The sequence below is a fragment of the Scatophagus argus genome, chromosome 18 (genome assembly GCF_020382885.2).
Source record: "Scatophagus argus isolate fScaArg1 chromosome 18, fScaArg1.pri, whole genome shotgun sequence".
NCBI classification, from domain to species: Eukaryota; Metazoa; Chordata; class Actinopteri; family Scatophagidae; genus Scatophagus; species Scatophagus argus.
The window spans coordinates 6,004,972-6,026,910 of NC_058510.1; the positions used below are offsets into that span (position 1 = coordinate 6,004,972).

General features: G+C 43.0%; 2 protein-coding genes across 4 annotated transcripts; one reads left to right on the forward strand and one right to left on the reverse strand.

Annotated features, from left to right (window-relative positions):
• The first annotated feature begins 1,714 nt into the window (after positions 1 to 1,714).
• Positions 1,715 to 14,044, forward strand: mybl1 (v-myb avian myeloblastosis viral oncogene homolog-like 1). Of its 3 annotated transcripts, none has more exons than XM_046371826.1 (16): positions 1,715 to 2,149; positions 4,641 to 4,740; positions 4,951 to 5,022; positions 5,249 to 5,341; positions 6,101 to 6,321; positions 6,407 to 6,608; positions 6,719 to 6,793; positions 7,088 to 7,198; positions 7,996 to 8,235; positions 8,333 to 8,725; positions 8,819 to 8,958; positions 9,081 to 9,195; positions 9,321 to 9,437; positions 9,609 to 9,713; positions 9,990 to 10,181; positions 10,327 to 14,044. In XM_046371826.1, exons 1-16 carry the CDS (start codon positions 2,127 to 2,129, stop codon positions 10,450 to 10,452), a joined length of 2,325 nt encoding a protein of 774 aa, XP_046227782.1. In that variant the 5' UTR covers positions 1,715 to 2,126; the 3' UTR covers positions 10,453 to 14,044. The 3 variants fall into 3 exon arrangements, with proteins under 3 accessions (XP_046227782.1, XP_046227783.1, XP_046227784.1); XM_046371827.1 differs by having other exon boundaries at positions 8,351 to 8,725; XM_046371828.1 differs by lacking the exon at positions 7,088 to 7,198 and having other exon boundaries at positions 1,717 to 2,149.
• A 2,468-nt stretch (positions 14,045 to 16,512) lies between these two features.
• On the reverse strand, positions 16,513 to 20,190 carry LOC124049826. The gene is made up of 5 exons (XM_046371895.1): positions 20,097 to 20,190; positions 19,808 to 19,839; positions 19,106 to 19,273; positions 18,150 to 18,241; positions 16,513 to 17,411 (listed from the first exon to the last, which is right to left on the reverse strand). The coding sequence occupies exons 1-5, from the start codon at positions 20,161 to 20,163 to the stop codon at positions 17,150 to 17,152; spliced, it is 621 nt and encodes a 206-aa protein (XP_046227851.1). The 5' UTR covers positions 20,164 to 20,190; the 3' UTR covers positions 16,513 to 17,149.
• Positions 20,191 to 21,939: the final 1,749 nt, after the last annotated feature.

The following is a 21,939-nucleotide window of genomic DNA, read 5'->3' on the forward strand; positions in this document are numbered from 1 at the left end:
ACTTACATTTAATATATGTGAGTACATATTTCACTAATGATGAGTGGCCCATTTGGATTTCATTATCAGCAGACACAGCGTTCATTCACAAGACCAGACCACACGATTAAGTAATACTGTAGAACCTGTTTAAATCCCTTACTTACATTACCTTGAGAATATACTGTAATTTAGTGGTGAAGACAAAAAAAATAGAAACACAAATGTGTCATTAATCAAATTAGCAAAACCACAGGCATCAAACACCTGAGCTTTTAGGGCGCCTTAGGCTCTGGGGCCTTGGGGCATTTGTACAGAATTATTGGAAGATTGTTACCTACACCAACAACACAACTGATGTCTTGACAAACTGAATTAGTTTAGTTTTGTATATTCGTGTTGAAATATTTTAAGATGTTTTTGTGATTACCCTTAATGTGACCATTATTTATTTTGGATTGACAGAATTTGTGCTTTTAGTTTGAGGCGCACAGTAACTGATTTCCGGTCTTGTGGTGGTATGAATAACGCATATACTTTAACACTCAGAAATGACAACATTGAGACTTCAAACAGTTAAACAGTGTCACCTACAGGTAGAAAGGCCGGAGATTTCTATTACGAAAATCACCCACGTCTTGTTTTTATAATAATATAAATGACTAGACTAAGAATTGGGAATAATCAATAATATAATATTATAGTTATGGCGACGCCAAAATTATGATAATTATGTAAGTATACAATTTTAAGCATTGTGTACAAATGACAAGTATGATATATCTAAATTAAATATATGAGACACTTAGTTTGATTGACAAAAAGCAACAAATGTGACTTGAACTTCGTGAAGTCTATAATCGTCTAGTATTATGTGTTGTCAAAATCCATAAAGACGCATTGCACCACTTATGCCATAAAAAAAGACTATGACCCGAGTAACCTACCTGCCTGGAGCTGCTGGTGCGCAGACGAATAATAACCAGAGACATTGTGATGAATTAAAATGAACAGTACAAATTTAGAAATGTCAAGATGAGACAGTATGTGAACAAAATGTTGTCTTTTTGTCTTTACTGTGTGTGAATTAGACCAATAAACAGAGCACAATGTTTTGTCCACAAGGTGTCAGCAAAGCACAATTTAAAAAAGCTGCAGAATTTTTCTGTGGGTATGTGGCAAACTCTAACGAGGCACCACAAGGAAGTGAGGTCAGTTCAAAGGCATTGAAGCAACATCAAGCAGCAACATAAGATGACAGTGCACAATAAACTCCAACACATGTGCACCCTGTGGTATAAAAAATAAGCTAGACTCGATGCTCAGTAGGGGTATTTGGCTCTATGAATGCGTGTTGTTAACTATTAAAACAACATAACAGTTTAGCACTATAAAGGACAAAACAGGAGATTTGATAAATTGCGCTTCCAGTTCAGATGTGGGGTTGGGAACCTCCTAAAAGTCTTCAAGGAACCTCAGACGTCTGCAGAGCCTACTTTGAGTCACCACCGTCTTAGAGAAAAGATCCATTCTCCTGCTCAAGGTGACAGTACAGTCTTCTAACTTAACGCCCGCCTACTCGAAATTTGAACCAATGAAAGTAAGTCGATTACCAATTCTAGCCAATCACATGCGAGCCTCTCCTCGTTTTTGCCCTATCAGTTTCGAGTACAGTCTCCTCCTTTCACAGTCCCATTTCTGACCAATCGGGAGCGAGGCCGCCTGCGCAGAGGGCTGGGCGCGAGAATCGGCGGGATGGACAAAAATCATAACGCCAAATGCACGTAATATGCAAGTAAGATCGAGCAGCCCGCACGGTGACTAATGAAAGTAACGTGTTAGTGTCCTCTGTTTAATAAGGAGGAGTAACAGAACAGGGCAGAATAGGACGTAGTGGCGCCAATCATCGGAGAGATGTTTTCTACAGTGAATGAAGCTTTTACAGAGAGAGCATAATGTTATGGACTGTACATTAAGTTATCTCACGGGCTAGGCGACCAGCGCTAGCTAGATGCTGCGGTGTCCCAGAAGAAACGAGTGATGACTGACAGCGATTTCTATGGATAAACAGCATTTAATGTGGGATTTTATAAAGCTGCCAAACACAGGTTCGTCTTTGAAAAGGTTCAATAATCCGGCCGACGGTCATGGACAACGTGAAACCACGCAGGTAGGTGTCAAATAATAATAATACTGCGTTGTTTCATTCTCCAGCTTTCTGTTCATCGCAGTCCCTGCTGCTTCAATGCACCTCTATTAAAAATAACAAGATGGGTTTTGCTCTCAGTGTTGGTATTCACGTTGCATTAAGTTTCATCTTTGACAGCGTAACGTACACTGCACGTGCACCTGCGCAGTCATACTGTCACGAGCTCGAGTTTGATAAATGATAAAAAAGAAATTACAGCATTAATATGTTAGAAACATTGGTCACAGTGGTTTACAGACTTTTCTGGGAAAACACAGTGCAGACTGCAGAGTATTTTTGCATGAGAGGCGCGTAGCCCATTGTGAAACAGCACCGGGAACACGTTAAACTGAAAGTGACAAGTCAGTCCGATTAGTTGCAATAAATGAAACCTTTTCATTGGTCAGATTCTGTTTTCCTTGAATAAAAAGACCTAACAAAAATCACAAATAAAACGCTACGCCAGATAAAATGTTTTCTGTGATTTTACAATATATATTTTTCTGTTATTTGGTCTCCTTGGAACATTGTGTTTCTAGTGAATGGGATGGGGAAAAGTACCTAAGAGTTTCCAAAGCCCTCCTTTGTTTTTCTTAAACCTTAGCCTCAAAAGTACCTGAGAGAACAGACAGGTTTGTGGCTTTGTGGTCAGACCTGATAAGTTCTTCTGACCGGTTAAATTGTGGGGACCAAGTTAGCAGCATGATTATCATTAGCATTCAGTAACAGCCAGGTGCACCGTAATAAGGATATTTGCTATCAAGTGTGGTCTAGAAGTGTTATATAACACATGATCAGGGCTGAAAAGATAAATAATTGATTAATTAATCAACATAATAGAAACCACCAACAATGCTGATAATTAATCATGCTTGTACTACTTTTTTACCTCAAACAAACATTGATCTTTGGGTTTCTGGGTGGACAAAATCAGATATTTGAAGATGTGACGGTGAGAGGTTGTGGTTGGTACTTTTCACTATTTTCTGACGCTATATTTCTTACTAAATCAAACATTTTATTGGAGTAAAATACAGAGATTTCTTTTATCCTCAAGAGTTTGCTCTGGGGAACTTTTTTTGTGCACTGGCATCAGCTGGTGTGTGTGTGTGTGTGTGTGTGTTGGGGGGTATGCAGCAAAGGTCCTGTGCTAGAATCAAACCAGGGCTGCTGTAAGGACTCAGTCTTAATATATGGTACACATGCCACCAGGTGAACCACTGGGAATCCTGTATTTTGCAATATCCTGTTAACTCTTTATTACTGAAAAAGTATTACTAATGCAGTAAATTCTAACAGTGAATGTCTGGTACATTAGTGTTTAACTGATACTACGTTTGTTCGTTTTACAACTTCTGAAGTCACAGTCCTGTTGTTCCAAAGTGAATATGCTGGTAAATAATGTGTTAAACAACATGAAAAGAGATTATGTAAGTCTGCCTGTTTTTTTGAAATTTTTTGAACGACCAAACCGTTAGGGCTTTGCCATTCCACTGACCACACCCCAGTGCAGCGCCTCCTCCATCTCAATTGCACACACACACTCACACACCTCTGGAGGTGAAAGAGCCTGTTGATGTGGGAATCGCCCCTTTCCTCCAGCCTCCCTCACTCCCCTCCTTTCTGTTCACTCATAGGTCCACACTCACTTCCCCACTTCTCTTTGCTCTGGTGAGAGAATCAGGCCACACCAAAATTCAATTGCCGTGTCCAAGTTTCCACGTTGAAGAGGACTTTTCATACACAGTCTGATACAAGACAAGACTAGAGGAAAGCACTGTATTCCCCTCTTGTGTATGTTTAAGCGTATGCATGCGAGATCGTAAAGGTCTGCTGTGCAGAGACAGCTCTTAGAAACGGATAACTTCATTTCTTTTCCGTTAATTAAACTCCCCTTCACTACCATAAAGAAAGCGTTGTCCAGCAGGCAGAAAGTTTTATGGGAACACAGAAGTACAATGCTATGTGCCAGCGTCTTGTGTTGGTAGAGGAATTTTCTGTTCTTGTATGCAGTATGAATGCAAGTTGCATCTTCCTTTTTATTTTGACAGGGTTTGTTGAGACTGGTGGTCCTCTAAACATCTAAAGTGAGGTTCTGTTGTACTCTTGTGTTCTATGTCATATTGAGACCCACCAGTCTGACAAACCTCTTCAGTGCATCATTACCCATTCTTTATTGTTTATTTTAATCACTGCTGCAGTATAGTTTTAGAGCTTCTTCTACACTTCCTGTTATAGTATGGTACATCCTGTTCAAAATGACAGACTAATTTGAAAAATCTGTATAAAGCTGTCCGTGTAATAGTTAAGCTTCTTGTGCCTGTAGCAATATCCATGCAATGCCATATTCATATCACCATTTCTGCTTACAGTCATTGACCTTATAAAAAAACATGTTTGACTGTATTTTAGCTTCGTCACTAAATCTGATTTTCTTTTACGCTCTGTCCACATTTGCCCTGTGCACTTTTAGCAATGATGAGGACGAAGAGTTACACTCCACAGACCCAGAGAGTAAAGAGAAAAGCAAAGATAAAAAGACCCTGTTCAAACTGAAGTGGTCTCGAGATGAGGTAAGTTCATCAGAGGCGCAAATGAGGTCTAGACCGAACATGGTTTTGTGAAATATTTGAGTCAGTGAGTGAAATGTGGATTTTGTACTGCATGGCATTTGTATTTTATCTTCTTGAAAATAACACAATGGTCAAGTGTAGTTCCCCACGCATCGTAGGGGAACCTTAATGCTAATGACTGTTGTTTTGCCATTTCTTCTCTCGTCTCAGGATGAAAAGCTGAAAAAACTTGTAGAGGAGCATGGAACTGACTCCTGGAAATTAATAGCTAACTTTTTTCCAGTAAGTATACAATGTAATATGTCAGCATTGTATAATAAGTATTAAGAGATAGTTGACGGTTAATGATCATTTCAAACCATTCCTCAATGTAATGCATTTGACTGTGATGGTAAGTCGTGGTTGCAGTGGTTGGAGAGGCAGATGTATTTACAGCTGACAGGAGGAGTAGGTGTGAGGCAGTGATGTGGTGTAATGATGTGTTGTGTTTTGTGTGGCTCTGTCACAGGGGAGGACAGATGGTCAGTGTCAGCACCGCTGGCAGAAGGTGCTCAACCCAGAGCTTGTGAAAGGACCCTGGACAAAAGAGGAGGATCAAAAGGTAAGAGGAGCTGGGAGTTTCCTGTTCTGGATAGATAGTAAAATAGGTAAATGATAGGGGAGACAGAAGGAAGCTGTCAGGAGCAGCTTAGTCTCAGTGAAAGACTGCAATACAAACATAAATGCCACAATATGCAGTGTATCAACCAACAAGGCAGTGCACATGCATGAGCTAACTTCCCGCTAAAACTGTTTAGCTTCTTATTTTTTTTTCTTTTTTGAAAAGTAAATGCTCCACTACGTCACCCCTAATAAAACACAGACTTTCCAAGTCACTCATTTGCAGCTCAGCTCTTCTTTATACAGAGCAAAGCTCTAACATCTTCCCCAGCTCTTAGATGAACAATGCATTCCTTAAATGGATCACGATTTTTCAAGAATGTCAGAAATGGTGTCTCGTTCCTCCAACATCTTGGCATCCTAACAATAACACAGCCCTACCAATAACAGCCTGTGCTGCCAGTGATGACATCACAACATTTTTCAGCCTTGACGAAACAGCCGAACAAGCTGCTCTGCTGCTGCCACGGCTTTCAGCAAACCTCTCCAAACACTGGCCCTGCTGTTGGCTGTGAATGAGTAAAGTAAAAAGATGTGATTTCGCTCTTTGTACAGACTTGTACTTTGAATTAATCAAATTCAGGCCTTGCGCTGTCTGAAAATTGTGAACTGAAATTGTAACAGTGTGCAGATCATAATTTTCTCATTTAGAAATCAAAAACAATCTCCTAAATTCCCCACTTCGGTGACGTTTGTGCAGGTTATCGACTTGGTACACAAGTATGGCCCCAAGCGTTGGTCAGTCATCGCTAAGCACCTTCAGGGAAGGATTGGAAAGCAGTGCCGTGAGCGGTGGCACAACCACCTTAACCCAGAGGTGAAGAAGTCGTCATGGACTCAAGAAGAGGACCGAATTATCTACGAGGCCCACAAACGGCTTGGCAACCGCTGGGCAGAGATCTCCAAGCTTCTTCCTGGACGGTAATACAATCTTGCGTGTACACTGTACATCTCCTTTTCCACTTTGAATTATGAAATGGTTAAACGCTGAACTGGTCCCCAACAGGACGGACAACTCCATCAAGAACCACTGGAACTCCACCATGAGGAGGAAGGTGGAGCATGAGGGATACCTGCAAGATGGCTGCAAGAGTTTCACTTCCTCTCATGCTGGAATGAAGAGACGCCACAGCAGAACATGTCCTCCAACTCCAACAGAGGCCCAGCACTGTGATCGCAGTCCCCTGCCTGTGCCAGGCCCCAACCAGGTCCATTTCCCTTCTGAAACGCAACACAGTGTTTTGATTTCCTTTTAGTTGTTCTGCTTTTTCGTTTGTTTTTTTTTTGTTTTTTTTTTAAGTATGATGCTGTCTTTCAGATGGGGGGATATCCTTATGATCCTCACAGTGGACACTTGATGGAAAATCTTCTCGATAATTCAGGCTTCATATCAGTGAGTCTTTGAGTATTTATTTGCATGCTTGTGGGGGAAAAGAAACTTATCACGTTCTTCATTTTCTGGACTTTCTGTAGTTATCTTTGTGATTATTAACTCTGGACTTCAAATCAAACACTTGAAACGTCCTGTTGTTTTCACCTAACATTCAATAACAGATAAAAGGGGGTAAATGTCAAATCTTCCCGTGAATATTTTATGTGTCAGCCTGTTGTTTGTGTCTGGTTTTCTTAACTTCTTCCTTTGCTCCTGTCTTCTCGACCTTTCCTCCCTGACGTTTGTTTATTTCAGCCATCCTGCCTGGATGATCCTGACAGAGAGCAAAGAATTAAGGAGCTTGAGCTGCTGCTTATGTCAGCAGAGAATGAAGTCCAGCGACAAGTGCAGTGCAGAGGTCCACGTGTAAGAACACACTCCGAATGTGTGTTTGCATACTTAGTCAGCATAGCCTGCGTGCGTTTGTAGCTTGCGTAAACTGCAAAAAGTTTCAAAACAGTAGTTGTAGTGTTAAATGTCTGATTGAATTCAGCATCGAGTCTTAAAATCAAATCACAGTGAGAAAATGAGAGAATATTACCAATTTTCTTGAGCCAGGTGCTTTTCTGCACTTTACTCTTGTTTATGGAAAATTCCTAAATTCCCTCACATCAGTGGACCTTTCCTTTATTTGTGGAAAAGATTTTGAGACTTGAGCCTAAATGACTTTTTGCAGTGTATGCATGTGGAAAACGAGAATGGCGCACATGTATGTGTGTCTGTAGCCTGATTTGCTGTAGTGTTGCTATAGTAACCGTCTTCCCCCATCTCGCTACTCATTCAAACTAGCCTGAAGCTGTGCTTGGTAGCTGTCCTACCCCACGTTACTGTCATGCCAAACATGAACCTGCTCCTTCTTCTCCTCCAGTCCTCACCCCCATGCCCACGCTCAACCAGTAGTTTGAACCAAGCACCCTCTTCTCTACCTTCAGTCCCTGTTCTGTCTCTCCCCAGCACTCATTTCATATATCATTCATGTTTTAATGGTGAAGATGGGCCTGTCTTCCACACTTTCCTAGTCACAGATCATTTCAAAACTTAAGGACACTTAGAAATAATTTTATAGTTTCACTCAATATCTACCCGATCTCACACCATTAAATCAGTTCTGATACAGCAGCCTGAGATCTAACCCCAGTGTTCTTTTCTCCTGCCCCCTTCAGAGCCTGGAGCAGTACTCATCCTGGTCCGACGGTGTGTCAGATGACACTCTGACCACAAGTGGCAGCAGCTTAGAGGGGCAGGCGGAGAGAAGGTCCTGGCAGAGCCCTGAGATCCCCCAGGGGCCTCCAACACAACTTCCTGTCTCCCCCAGCAAGTTCCTGGCTATAGAGGCCAGTACTGTTCTCTCTACCCTGCAGACCATACCGGAGTTTGCAGAGACCATGGAGCTCATTGACTCAGTGCGTAACAGAAGGAGCACAACAGAAAACAAATGTATCTCAATATTTATTGAATTTGTTGACCAAAAGTTTTGAATGTATTAAAGATCGACTGTAGATGTGTTTTGCTCTGCAGGATCCTGTCGAATGGAATGACGTGGCCAGTTTCGACTTGTCAGAGGCAGCGACACCACCCAGACACAACCAGGCAGGCTACACGAATCTCCTGCAAGAGAGGACGGTCGACAGTTCAATGGGCTACACAGTCAACACTCCATCTGCCCTCTCTGGTCGTGATAAGAACTGTGCTCCTTTTGGTCCGGGAAGCGTTGCCTCCCTGACTCCTATCAACTCATCTAAAGCCTCCCAGGCCTCCATTGGGAGGAGGAAGAGAAAAGAGAGGGGGGATTCGTCTCCACTGTGCGACAGGACCTGCTCCTCCTTCTTGGAAAATATCTCAAATTCTCCCAAGAAAACGCCCACAAAGTCACTGCCTTTCACCCCATCACGAGTAAATGAAATCTGCTTGTCTTTCTTCACACACTCTCTTATCCCCAACTCCACTTCACAACAGCTAATATAACTTATCTGTCTGTTTCCACAGTTCTGCAACATATCAGGGGTGGAGCATCTGAATCTGGAGAACCCTGCCCTCACCTCAACTCCCGTGTGTGGCCAGAGGTGTCTCTTCAACACGCCGCTCCAAAAAGAAACCACACCTAAGCACCAGAAAGAGAACGATGGGTAAACAAACACATGCAAGCAGCTCACGTCCCCACACATCCCATTAGAATATTTATTCTTACTTTACTGATATTGTTATGAGGAGACTACTTGGTGGGTGATATTGTCTGTCATCTTTCTAGTTTGCGGACCCCCAAATTTCGTAAAACTGTCATGATTCCAACCCCAAGGACCCCGACTCCCTTCAAAAATGCTTTGGCTGCCCAGGAGAAAATGCATGGGCCACTAAAGATGGAGGTAAGAGGTTTATGTACCTTTACTTACGATAACCTCTTTGATATCTACATTTTTATAGTATGACTGCATGATATTGGGGATATATGTTTGTTTATTTCTGTGTGCGTGTGTGTGTGTGTTTTCAGCCACAGCCATTGGCATTTCTTGAAGAAGACATTCGAGAAGTTCTGAAGCAGGAGACTGGAGCAGACATCTTTAACAGAGCAGACATCCAGCCAGACTACAGAACCTGGAAACATAATGTATGTGTAGCATGCAAACTTTCTTCCATTACTTCCAAACTGCTCTTGGTTATCCAAGCGGACGAATACTTAGAAGTTTTACTAAACATTTTCTGGCTCCAGTCCTCGTACTTAGACAACTACTTCAGGTGGAACCGGAGACTTCACTGTTTTCTGTTTCTTCGATTTTAGATCGATGGACCAGCCAGAAAGGTGCGAAAGTCTCTGGTGCTGGACCCCTGGGGGAAAGACTACCTAAATGTCCAACTCTTCCAAGAGCAGCTCAACAATGCACAAGTGAGTTATAATGCTACATAGCAATGCATCTATCTCAAAAATAGGCACTAGTCCAGAATGCAAGACCTCATCCTGTAGTTACTTACATTCTCATGTGGTTTACATTCATGCATTTTGGTTAACTTCGATTTTTCTGTATACCAAAACAAACCTGACCATCACATGTATGCTAGTCTTTCAAACGGTTGCTAATTTGTAGACATCACTATTAAAATTCTACTTAATATAAATCATGTTAAACATCATAATTTCCGTTCGCCGAACCTCACATCGCAGGTGCCAGATGAAAGTCTACTGACCAACACTTCCCTGACCACACCGATCCCCGAGCAGGAGGATTGTAGCCATTCTTTGACTCCAGGCCGAGAGGAGCCCTTATTGGTCCCCATTCATCCTCATCGATTTACGAGCCCCCGGATGAAGAAGCTTCTTGCCTCTCAGAAAGCACCGAAACACGCTGCTGTACAGGTACGTGAAGAGTAGTCTTTAAATAAACAAAAGTTATTAGCAACTAAGATATACATAGTAGTTTAACCTTTCTCTGTGACGTTTTGCATAAAGACGGTAAAGCTACTTTGGCAGCTTTGGTAATCACTGGCTTCCTTCTCTGCAGGTGAGTGAGTGGGAAGCAGTGGTTTACGGGAAGACGGAGGACCAGCTGATCATGACAGAACAGGCCCGTCAGTACCTGAACCCATACCCACCATCTGGCTCTACCTCAAGGGCCCTTGTGCTTTAAAGCTGTCCCGCTGGCGCACAGGCAACAAAACTAACTACACCCGTCCAGCAACTGACACCTCCACTGAATCCTGTAAGAGACAATCCAGTGAAGACAAATGATTTTATTTTTCTTTTGAAGCAGAAATGCACTGCCAAGGACGTCCACAAAAAGGCACAGCTGCTGGTATTGTTTTCAACACGTCTAGGTCACTGCCCGAGTAGTGTTTCACTCATAGGTTTGGCCTGTATTTACCTTAAAATTAGGGATGGATCGATTACTGGGTCTGGTAATCAGCATTTTTCTGATTATCGGTGTTACGTTGATTTGATTTAAAAATGTGCTGATGTGGTTCTTTCTCATTCTGTAGTCACCACTTTGTGGCGTCACCCAACATCCCAACCATAAGACTGTTTAAGTGGTTAGACGTCACGCATGACAGCCTATCAGCAATGGGTGATCTGAATCTTCAGATTAACTCGTGACTAAATTTATCAAATAATTGTGTTGGAGGAAAAGGTACAATATTTACCTCCACACTGTAGTGATGTGGAAATATAAAGTAGCAGCAGTGAAGTACAACTACTGTGAAACAGTTATATTCCATCACTGGTTATTCTAAATGTTGGCAACGATTTCTGCTTTTACTGCAAATGTATATCAGGCCCAGGCCCAGTTCTTGATTACACATATCATTCAATCCCAAATATACACAACCTGGCAATATGAGCAGTTTTGTACAGATAAGAAAAGGATAGAATATTTTTCTGCACTAGTCAGTAATGTTGAAACAACCTGCACATACAGTAGGCTGTAGGAATAGTGTTTATTACTAGCAGTGGCTGCTTTTGATTTTTATATTGTTAATATATTGTTTAAATGACAAGAAAGGCATTTTATCATGTAGCGCTACTCACTGTGTATCTCCTCCAGCTTGTTTTGCTAAACTGCCCCCGTTGCTGTTACCAGATAAAAACCACGTCCATGCAAAAACCTGTAGCTGTTTCAGTGACACCGATGTTTCGTTGGTGTTTTTTTCCCACCGTGGGTTTTTAGCGAGACGACCAGAAGATAAAGTTAACGAATGCTACGAATGAAAATTTAACACGCAAAAATGCATTTTCGTGGTTTTTGGTGACAGCAGTGTCACGTTGCTGAATGCCTATCCATGGTGATGTGAAGTTTTTGAGGATGGATGTAAGAAGCTGTCAGTATTGCACTACTGAGTTGATTTTGCTGCTGAGGAAGGAGCAGTGTTATTAAGGGCAAACTGGATAGCACTTGTGATGGTATCTTTTTTTTTTTTAACAACACAGCATTTCCTTTCCAAGGCCATAGTGTCTGTCGAGACATCGGTTGAATGTATTTCATTGCAATGTACATGTGAAAGAACCTCAAAAAAATGGAAGGGTACCTTAATGTTTATTTCTGTTTGTTTTATTTATTATCTGACAGCTCTGAAGCTTAGATATTAATATAAATCGGACACCGTGAGTCTTTTAAGAAGTTTAACTTTGCTGACAAAAACAGCCTAAAAACCCTCACTTGCCCTAAAGCAGTCCTCCCATACCCCTTTTCCACCAACACAGAGCAGGTTACGTTCTGGTTCACGCACCTAATTTTGAGCAGTTCAGATCATGTCAACAAAAAATACATTTGTATCGCAGCCTGAAATGTTGGTTTCCGGCTGGAACCAAAAAAAAACAAAAAGCAGATTTTCCTTAACCAGAACTGCGAACCGTGACAACATGAGTGAGTGTGTCGCTCATACTTCTTCAGGCTGGAAAGAGAGAATGGAGATTGAGAGGAAGGCCAGTCCTTTGTCCACCAAATAGTCTTCCACATGCTTTTATTGTTAATAGATGGCCCATAGATGGTAATAGTTGGTGCACAGAACAAAAGCTAACAGGTAATCAATGCAATATGCTGTCTTGCTGCTGCTGTGTCCCTCTGTTAAGCATTGAGCGACGCCCTCCGATGGTTGCGACTCTTCCTTCGGTTCAAAAGCTCACGTTCAAAACTTTTGGAGACGAGAGCTGGTTGGTTAGATGAATCCTGATCCAGAACCAGAGCTGATTTGGTGGAGAAGGGGTATCTGTAACAGAATGAATGGTCACCGTTGCTTCGATCAGTCGTTTCAGTGTGTCACGGTTGATACTGACCAGTTTTCATATCATCAGTATTCTACAACAAGCATTTGGTTGAAAAGGATTTAATTTTTCCGAGAAGGCTGTAGGTTTTATTTATTTAATGTCTACTAATTTATTTATTTCTTTTTAAAAAAAAAAAAATGTAATAGAACTTATTGAAGAATTTTATTATCTTTTCTCTTTCAAAATCAGGATTGGGCTGCCATTCAGTTTCATTATTCCAAGTTAGAGGAACACGCACTGCCACTAATTTAAGAGAATTCCTTTTCCTGACCAGGCAAGATCTAGCAAATAATCACTGTGTAGTCGAATCTGTGATCTCGTAACAAATAGGTAGGACACACATTTTTCCTTTGACTCAAATGTGTTCTTCACTGTTAGGTAGCAGGACATCCATCTCCGACCTCTAATCATAGACAAATTGCACTTTTTTACTCATCATTTGATTTTAAATGTTGTGTTCATTCTGAAGATGTAGCTTGTGTCCTTATTTTGTTTTATTTTTTGCTGTGTGTGTGTGTGCGTGCGTGCATGCGTGTGTGTGTTAGACAGTCGTCTCCCCCTTTTTGTAACGAATGCTGACATTAAGATCTCTGCTGCTCAGTTCAATGTGTCATTTTCTCCTGTTCTGCTGCAGAGTGTTGTGGTTGAATGCACTAACACAGACCGTCCTTCACAACAAGGTCCAAATTTGGTCCCCACTGCAGCCAGTGTCTCACTAACCTTGTATCCTGTTGAAATGTTCTTGAGCAAACACCAAACTCCTACCTGCTCACTCACTGTTTGACACTCTGCGTAAGAACAAAATGTAATGTAAATACGCCTAAATTTTGGTGTGAATCTGAGGAGTTGACTACACCGATTTTCTATTATCTGGTGAAGTAACACTACAGCTAGAAATGATCTTCTTTGTATTATTGGCATTAGTGGATCCAGTATTAGTTATAATCTGGATTATCCTGCATTAAGTGAGCGAGAGTAAGAAGGGAATCTTGTCGGAGGGATCAAGTGGAAAGATCAGGAGTATACAGTACACAACTCTAAAACAGAAAGTAGACTGACATCCATGTAAGATGATTTGTATTCGAGTGGTGGCTGAGATGTGTCTAATCTGTATATAATTGTGTTAATTGTCCCATATGTCGGTTTGACTTGTGTTTTGTACATTCCATTTGTTAAGTGCGAGTTGACATGTTTGTACGTTAAAGACATTTGGCCATGTAACATCATAGGTTTTGAGGGAATTAAGTACATATACAGGATAGTAGCAGCTGTTTATATACTACTGTAGTTATGCATGAGCAATACACAAGATGCTGGACTTTGCTTTAATTGACGAGGTGAATCACAGATGTAACACTCGCTCTATGTTTTGTAGCATTTTCAGTTGAAATCATAACTGCCAACTGTTTTTGTAACCATGTACTTAATTTGGAAAAAATAAACGTGTATGTTGCATGACATTTGTGGCATTTTAAATTTTCTGTGTCTATTTTTCATGGGGCTTTCCGACTCTGCCAAGTGCTCCTGTCCGGATTGGTATAGGTTACATGGTATTTCCCACATAATAAAGATTTCTGATGATCCTTTGGTTTTTCTGACATGCTCACAGCAGGCATAGCAACCTCTTGAGCTGCTGCCAAAAGTCTGATTCCTCGAAAGCCGTTTTCTTGGGGAAAATGGAAATCCGCCGTCTTTGATCTGTAGTTTTGTCACTGTTCCCCAGGTGGAGTTGACAGCCATGCAGGTGACTTGTCAGGTTTGGGGGTTTATAAGTGATAGAGTGGTTTAAGCTGAACCCCGCCCCCCTCCCTGTCATTTGTGTATATGTTGGGATGCTGTCAACTTGGCCTGGGGTGCAGGGACACGAGCCCCCTCCACCAGAACAAGAGGCCTCTCAACAGGGTCAGCTGCTGGCCCTAAAGGGGCCCACTCACCCATGACTTAATGCCCCTGGGCTCCTTTGTCCTCGGGGCTGTTTGGTTTTACAGGCCCATACACTCATTTGCCCCCCAAACGGAGGGAGGCAAAGAACGTGACGACTTGCCTTATGCTGAAGGAGCACGCATTTAAACAATGTGCGCATAAACACATGGGCGCCGCGTGCACGCCATGTCCACTCAATCAATCTGTCCTCCCTTCGTGCTTGTTCTTATTACAAGAGGGTCTATTGTTCTTGTCTGACCTGCACTAAGAGCTGAAAGATGTCAGGGACCTTTTGCCTCTTAATTGGTCCCTGGCAGCAGCCCCTCCACCTTATGCTTCATGCATGTATTTAAGGGAAGCAATTCTTGGAATACAGTGACTTACTGACATGAAGACGCGTGCCTGTCTTATACAGCATAGACATGTTGAATGTAAAAGAAAGTTATTGTGGGGATTTATGAAAGGTTAGTTATATTGTCTAACTTTTTATTTGAATATATTGTAAAACTGGGCGCAGCACCCACTTTTAAGATCCCGTACAGGTCGGGTGGCCTGTGTGTCTACGGGTTACTGAGTTAGCCATTAATGGGCAAAGTCAGGTGTGTGTGTGTGTGTGTGTGTGTTCAGTTTTGTCTCTACCTCGTACACTGAAGACATGAAACAGAGCCTGCAGGCGTCCGACCAGCTCGCCCCCGCCCTCTTCCTCTGAGCACATACCCAAAAGCAAGCGCACAAACTCTCTCTCATACACACACACACACTGTTTGCCTTTGTGTATGCTAGACAGCAGATGGCAGCCCATTATTGGGCTGACAGAGCAGTCATCTGGCAGGCACCCTGTTACCCCTCCTCTGCCTCGCTTCACCCCATCCCCCCGAAGACACCCAGCACAACACAGCAGAGATAGGGCACTTTTAGGCGGGAGAGTCCATAGCCCAGGGTTTCTGTGTGTGTGTGTGTGTGTGTGTGTGTGTGTGTGTGTGTGTTAAAATTGGACCCTGGCCTTTCCGCCCTATGTAGGTCACTCTTTCCACTGGTGTGTGTCAGCACGATGTGCGGTAAGTCATGCTCCCTCCTGACTAGGGAGCTGCCTTGTTTTAAGTATGAAAGTAAATTGTATCTGCGGACTGTGCGACCTTATCTGCATTTGAATTAATTACTTACAACCGCCTATGAGTGAGCGCTAAGCCAACGCTTACACTGCCAGGTGAAAAAAGCAGCTGCTGACATGTCTCCTTCTGCACCATTCATGCCCACATTGTGCAATAAGAGAAGCACACATATTGCATTCCCGTCATTGAGTCGTCAGTGCCACCTTGTTTAAAGGTCAAAATTTGAATATTAGCGTGCAATATTCTCTGCAGCTCCTCAAAAGTAAGAGTCACAAGCTCAAGATGAACAGTAGGCAGTAAGGGCCCACTCAGATATTCTCCTCATGAATCAGACTTTGCTCTGACGACCAGCGGAGTTTGTCTGTCTTTGTAACATTTACACCCTTCCAGTACAAGACATGCCGCCCAAACACTGGCCCCAGAGTGACTGCCTCCTACAGCCTTCATTACAAAGGATTATACAACAGTGAATATCAAACCGTGGGGACGGAGGAGGAGGAGGAGGAGGAGTGTGTTTCCCTACGGAGGTCAAGGCCAAGGTTAGGATTAGGTTTGGTTTTTTTGTGTCCCCTGTGGAAGGAGGTAATCTACAGCCCACCCTATAGAGACCCCAGCTACGGAGACATGCTGGGAGGCACCACAGAAGAAGAGGACTACGTGCGACATCTGAGAGCTGCTTTAGAGTTGCCGGGGCAACAAGCACAATCCCTAGTCCTTTGGCGAGGCTTTCAGCAGGCCTCAATCACACTTCCTTTGCTTCAGAGACTTTTTTTTTCTCCCTCCAGTGATGTTAAATAGGAGTGAGGCCCGATGTGTTCAAAGGAGCTGAAGTATGAGGTAACATACTGAGGCATGTTTCCACTGAAATAAAGAGACGTTAGCCCACAAGGGTCTACTGGTTTTATAATCATTACAATAATTGCATATTAAGCAGCCAGCTATACGCATATAAACAGATTCACATGAGCAGATGAAGACAATGCATGATGGAACATAATGCACACAGACAGAGGAAATAACATTTCTCTTCTGTAGAAAAAAAAGGCTACATTTGATGAATGAAGCAATAAGTTGTTGCTTCATTAACTCCCACTAATTCCTATGCTGCTGCCCTCTGTTACACCTATGATTGCTGTGACTGTAAGTATATATTTTCCAAAGCATAAGCCTGGCATTTGATCTCACCATGCTGAAAAACAGTGCAGGAAACAGCAGCTGCACAGCTTTCTGCACATTCAAACTTTAAGGTGTGTTGCACGGGTGACCACGCCCCCATCAGTGATGTCACATCAGGCATAGTGCATCACATGCAATGGGCAAAACCCCTTCTGTGACATCACTGATTCAACCTGTTTGCCTAAAGCAATGCAGGCAGGTCAAGAACACCTGATATGACAACGAGTACCTGCCCGCACCAGGATATTCAAGATCTGTCTTTTCAAGTCTCCTCCATTCACCCACATACTCCCCCAGGGCAGCCCCAGCAAAGTGAACTCAGCTCAGCCACCCAGGACAAAGAGAGGGGGCCTCTTAGTCGTCCTCGAAGGCCCCGTTGGTGGCTCCCTGGCATTCACTCTTTTTCCGGCACTTGGACAAGATCCTGTGGAGCAGGCCTGGGGATCTCTGTGTCTGAGGCTGGGAGGCCACGGGCTGAGGCACAGGGATCTGGGGCCTCCGCACCAGGAAGGGGCCCTTGTTTTCGCCCTGGCCCCCATCCAGTCCTATTCCCCCTCCTCCTCCTCCTCCTCCTCCTCCTCTGCTCCCCCTTCTGAGCGCCTGCAGAATGTGTCCACTGGGGGACAAAGAGGAAATAACAAACACAAAGGCGCTGTTTATTCCTCATGACCCAAATTCCACCGCGAGCTGACAAGACAGGCATGGAGCTGCACAGAGGGCTCTGTGTGGTGTGTGTGTGTGTGTGTGTGTGTGTGTGTGTGTGTGTGTGTGTGCAAAGTTCAGTGGCAGGCTGTCAAAAAATAAATGCCTCCTACTGTCAAATAAACTGCAAGAGACATAAGGTGCCCCATCAAGCAACCTTGGCTGCAACATGAATCATTTGCAGCATCATTTGATGAAAGATTGTTTTGTGTGTCGGGGTGTGTTATGTTTACTATGTTCAAGTTCAGCTGTTCAACTGAGCTGTCAAATATATCCTCTTACGCCTTTAGAAGGAAAACTACAAAGTCTCTCCTTTCCCTCCTGCTCCTCTTTGGTCCTAATGAGATGCAGTGCAGTGAGAGGGGACTGACACATGTGTGTGTGTGTGTGTGTGTATGTGTGCATGCCTGCATGTATGTGTGTGTTTGTGGAGGGGTTAGTAATCAGTGTGCTTTGTCAACTAATGAGGGACGAGAGGGGCCACCTGTTCAGGGGCGCTGCTGGGCGGAGAGCACTGGGATGGGATTTGGGGGGACGGGGGATGTGCGGGGGTTCGGTGACAGAACAGCTGCTGGGTGCGTGCGTGATGTGCACTTGTTGAGGGGGATGTGTGTATTTGTCAATATGGCTGCTGGATGAGTTGTATGCTTACTTTCCATGTCTGCTGCGTAGACCTGAATCGTTGGCACAGGCCGAGTTCCTCAGAGACAAACTCCTTCGCAGGGCTTTTGGAGGAAGACTCACCTGAGAACAGGAACCAGGGAGTGTGCCTGAGTTAAAAATGTCCTGCAGATGTCCTAAAATAAACTGTACTCTTCCTCCAGTACCTTTTTTATGAGGCACTGCTGCATTCATCTGAAAGCACAGCACACAGCTCAAATTCCTTTGATTTCACTTTGCTTTAATTTGTTTATTTTGTTTTACTTAGACAGTAGAGATTTGAAAATGTCTCAACCACTGTATAACATTATTTTATATTTATATATATATTTATAAATTTTAAGCTTTTAAATTGGACATAAAAGTAAGCTGTCCTGTTAAAGTATTTCTTTATGCTTTAAAGGAGTGCTTAACTTTTATGATCACACTTCCACAAAGTTCAGAGACTCACAACAGTCAGATTAAAGTAAAAGAATGGTAAAAACTGAATAAGCTGTGGGCAAGACGTGACTGAGTCCAACTCTAAAAACACTGAATACTGCACTTCCCAGAATGCAACTCAATAACGTCTTTCATTATACCTTCGAAATGCTCACTTATTTAAAAAGCCACAACTCCAGTTTGTGATGAAGGCTGTTGGTTATACATTTTAAATCTGACGACAGTTCAGACAAACGTCTTCACAGGCTGGTAGAACTTTTTGTGTCAATAAACTGAACCTCACGAGTATAACTGGCGGAGTGCACATTTAAAAATTCATTTATTAGGGTCAAATTGCTCAGAAGGTGATTGAGAAAGCGTGTCTCACGGCCTTTTAAAGCCCACGCTGCTGTGCTCGGGCAGGATAGAAAAGAACAGAAAGTACAACCTGCTTCGTGACATTAAGCAGCTGCAACAACACAGTCCAGTAATGCTGCATTGCTGAGCTCATTCAGGCAGCCAACCAACCTGGCTCAGCTCCATCACGCAGGAGGCGGGGAAGTAGCCCCGCTGGCCGTCCTGCAGCCGCCCAAACCACCTCTCCTGCTCATGTTTGGACAGCACCAGGATGACGTCACCCAGAGACAGCTCCAGCTCGTCCGGCCAGTGGGGGCTGTAGCTGTGCACCACTACCATCTAGTGGACAGAGGGAGAGTTACAGCCAGACGTTTCCTTATTTCAATGTGCAGGATGCACATTGAAATTCTAAGGCTGGAGTCAAGTGAAGTACAGTGTGTTGCATCCCCTGTTGTTCCACTGATAGAAGCTGCAGTCGCCGCCTGTGTGTTCTGTGCAGGCTGCAGGTCACACTCAGTGAATGAAGAGGATTATGTGTCAAGAGCCAGAGATTAAGTGCTGTGCAGTGAAATAGAAACCCTAAAACTGGGTCTACTCTTCATTATCTGTTCCTCCTAAACATAGCTCATGTTTGTTTGTGAGGAAGATAAATTAAACACATAAAGGAGACCCAGGAAACTGACTGACTTTACACAACATCAGCATCAAACTTCTCCAGCTGTAGTATACGTAAAACTGTAAATTATCTGTTTTGATTAATGTTTCTGAAGTTTAAGACCAACAAGATGCTAAATTAACCTGCAGCCTGGCGTGCATTTTGTTTTCTTTCATCAATGTGTGTTTAAATGGATATTTATATGAAGGAGAACTTGCCTTTTCAGCTTCTGCTCTGTATCGATACCTCCCTGTTGAACATTGAGAGTGGAAATGAATCAGCAAAAAAGGTTAATTTTATAGTTTCTCACAGCTGCAAACATGCATAAGAATTTCTTCACACAAATACATGCACACAAGTGCGTCCACAGCCTCGTCCTTCGCCGAATGAGCGGATCCTCCCACATTATTTATTAATCATCTGGCACTGATATGCCATCTCACTCTCACTAGCAATGTAAATGCCATGACACACACCACACTTCACTGCGGGTTTGGTTCCACTCACCTTGTGGAGCAAGGACAGTGGTGAAGACTTCAAAGTGCTCATGGCTGTGAGTGTAGATGCGCTGCATCTCGAAGACCTGACAGTCGCACACTGAAACCACAGCTCCTGCTCTCCCTCCCTCCCTCCCTCTCTCTCTCCCTCTCTCACACCTTTAAATAAGTGCAGCTGACTAATCCACTGCAGCACTGACTGGAGTCTGACACAAGCAACGACACGTCCTCACAGTCCAACACACACAAGAAGGAGAAATTAAATCTTGTGTTAGAAAGGTGCTAAATCGCTGGATTTGGGCTTTTCTTGTGCATGTCTATTTGATGTCTATTTTCAATATTTTACTTTTAGCCCAGCAGAATAATTACAGGCCGTCTTCATTCAGAGATCACGCTTGACCACCGCCGCTTCATGCCAGCACCTATTGTTCTTTGACCATCTGGTCGCATGCAAGAGAGAAGTTTAGAGGCTGCACGGATGATAATTCATGATTTCACCTCGTCAAGAGCGCATGATTGATTTGTGGTTATTGACTGTGTCCCATTTGCAGCGGCCTGGCTGAGCAGAGACAAAGACGAATGGGCTCGGGATGGGGGCGGCGCAAAGCTCAACAGATGGGAGGAAGAGGTCGGAGCGACCAAACCTCCAGTGTAGCTCCTCTGTCTGGTCTCTTCTCTCCTTCCATTTCAGGAAGACGCCAGGCGGACCGGAGGCCGTCAGCCAGAGGAGGCTCAACTGTGCTGCTGGCCCAGGAAGGCTTTAAAGGAACAGTTCATCTCAAAATCAAAAATTCACATGTTTACTTCTAAGCACGATTTATTAATCTGAACTGCTTTGATGTGACTTGCCATGTTTTGGAGATATGAGCTTCTCTCAAATATAATGGAAGTGGATGGCAAATGCACGGATGGGTTTCACGTGGGAATTTATCTTCTTTCTGCCAAACTACACTCGTCCTACACTACACTTGACTGGACCGCATCCTCTAAGAGGGACCTTTTTTCAAAACAAGTAGCACATGAAGTCACACACCTGCGGGTGACAAAATACTGCAAATTAGCGTGATATTCTCATTAATGAGAGAAAATGTTATTAAGACCTTTTTGTACAAATGGTACAAAAGGTGGAAAAGTGAACCTCCTTTTGGTTATCTCTAACTCTTTTCACTGCTCCTAATTCAGTGTGATGCCTCAAGTCTAGACACCAAGGCCAAAGCAACGCCTTTACATAACCAAAAACCACAGCTAAGCCTCTTAGAAAACTGATCTGATGTTTACTTCCAGGGGAGAAGAAAACACACGAGCACCTCAGTGCATTTGAAACAAGCAGAAAAGGCCAGGCAGACATTTAAAATGGGTATGAAATCTGCAACAATAAAGCAGCACAGGTTTGCTTTGACATTTTTGAAAGATTAGACTGCATCAGCAACACCCTCACTCCATTAATAACATGTTACTGGGATGCTTTCATGGGCCTGAGCTTCATCCTTTATGTGATTTTAGCACCAGTAGTATGAAGTACCTTCATTTTGTCCGGCCTTTCATTACCAAATTAGCCAAAAACCAGACTCTGCTACAGGGTTAATTTATCTGTAAACATCTTCTCAACTTATTCTTCAAAAAATGTCCTATATAATATAAAGTACTATATAAATAAATACTGAAATAACAGATTTACATATAGCACACTGAAGGGTTTTTAGTTGGAGCACAGCTTTTATTTCAGCAGTCTGAAACTATTAGAAGTTAGAAATAAGAGATCCATTTATATGTTCCAGTTAACATGAATATGTGCTATAGTGACCTTCTGGAACATTTAAAGTAACCGAAATGCTGTCCCGATTCACACTATT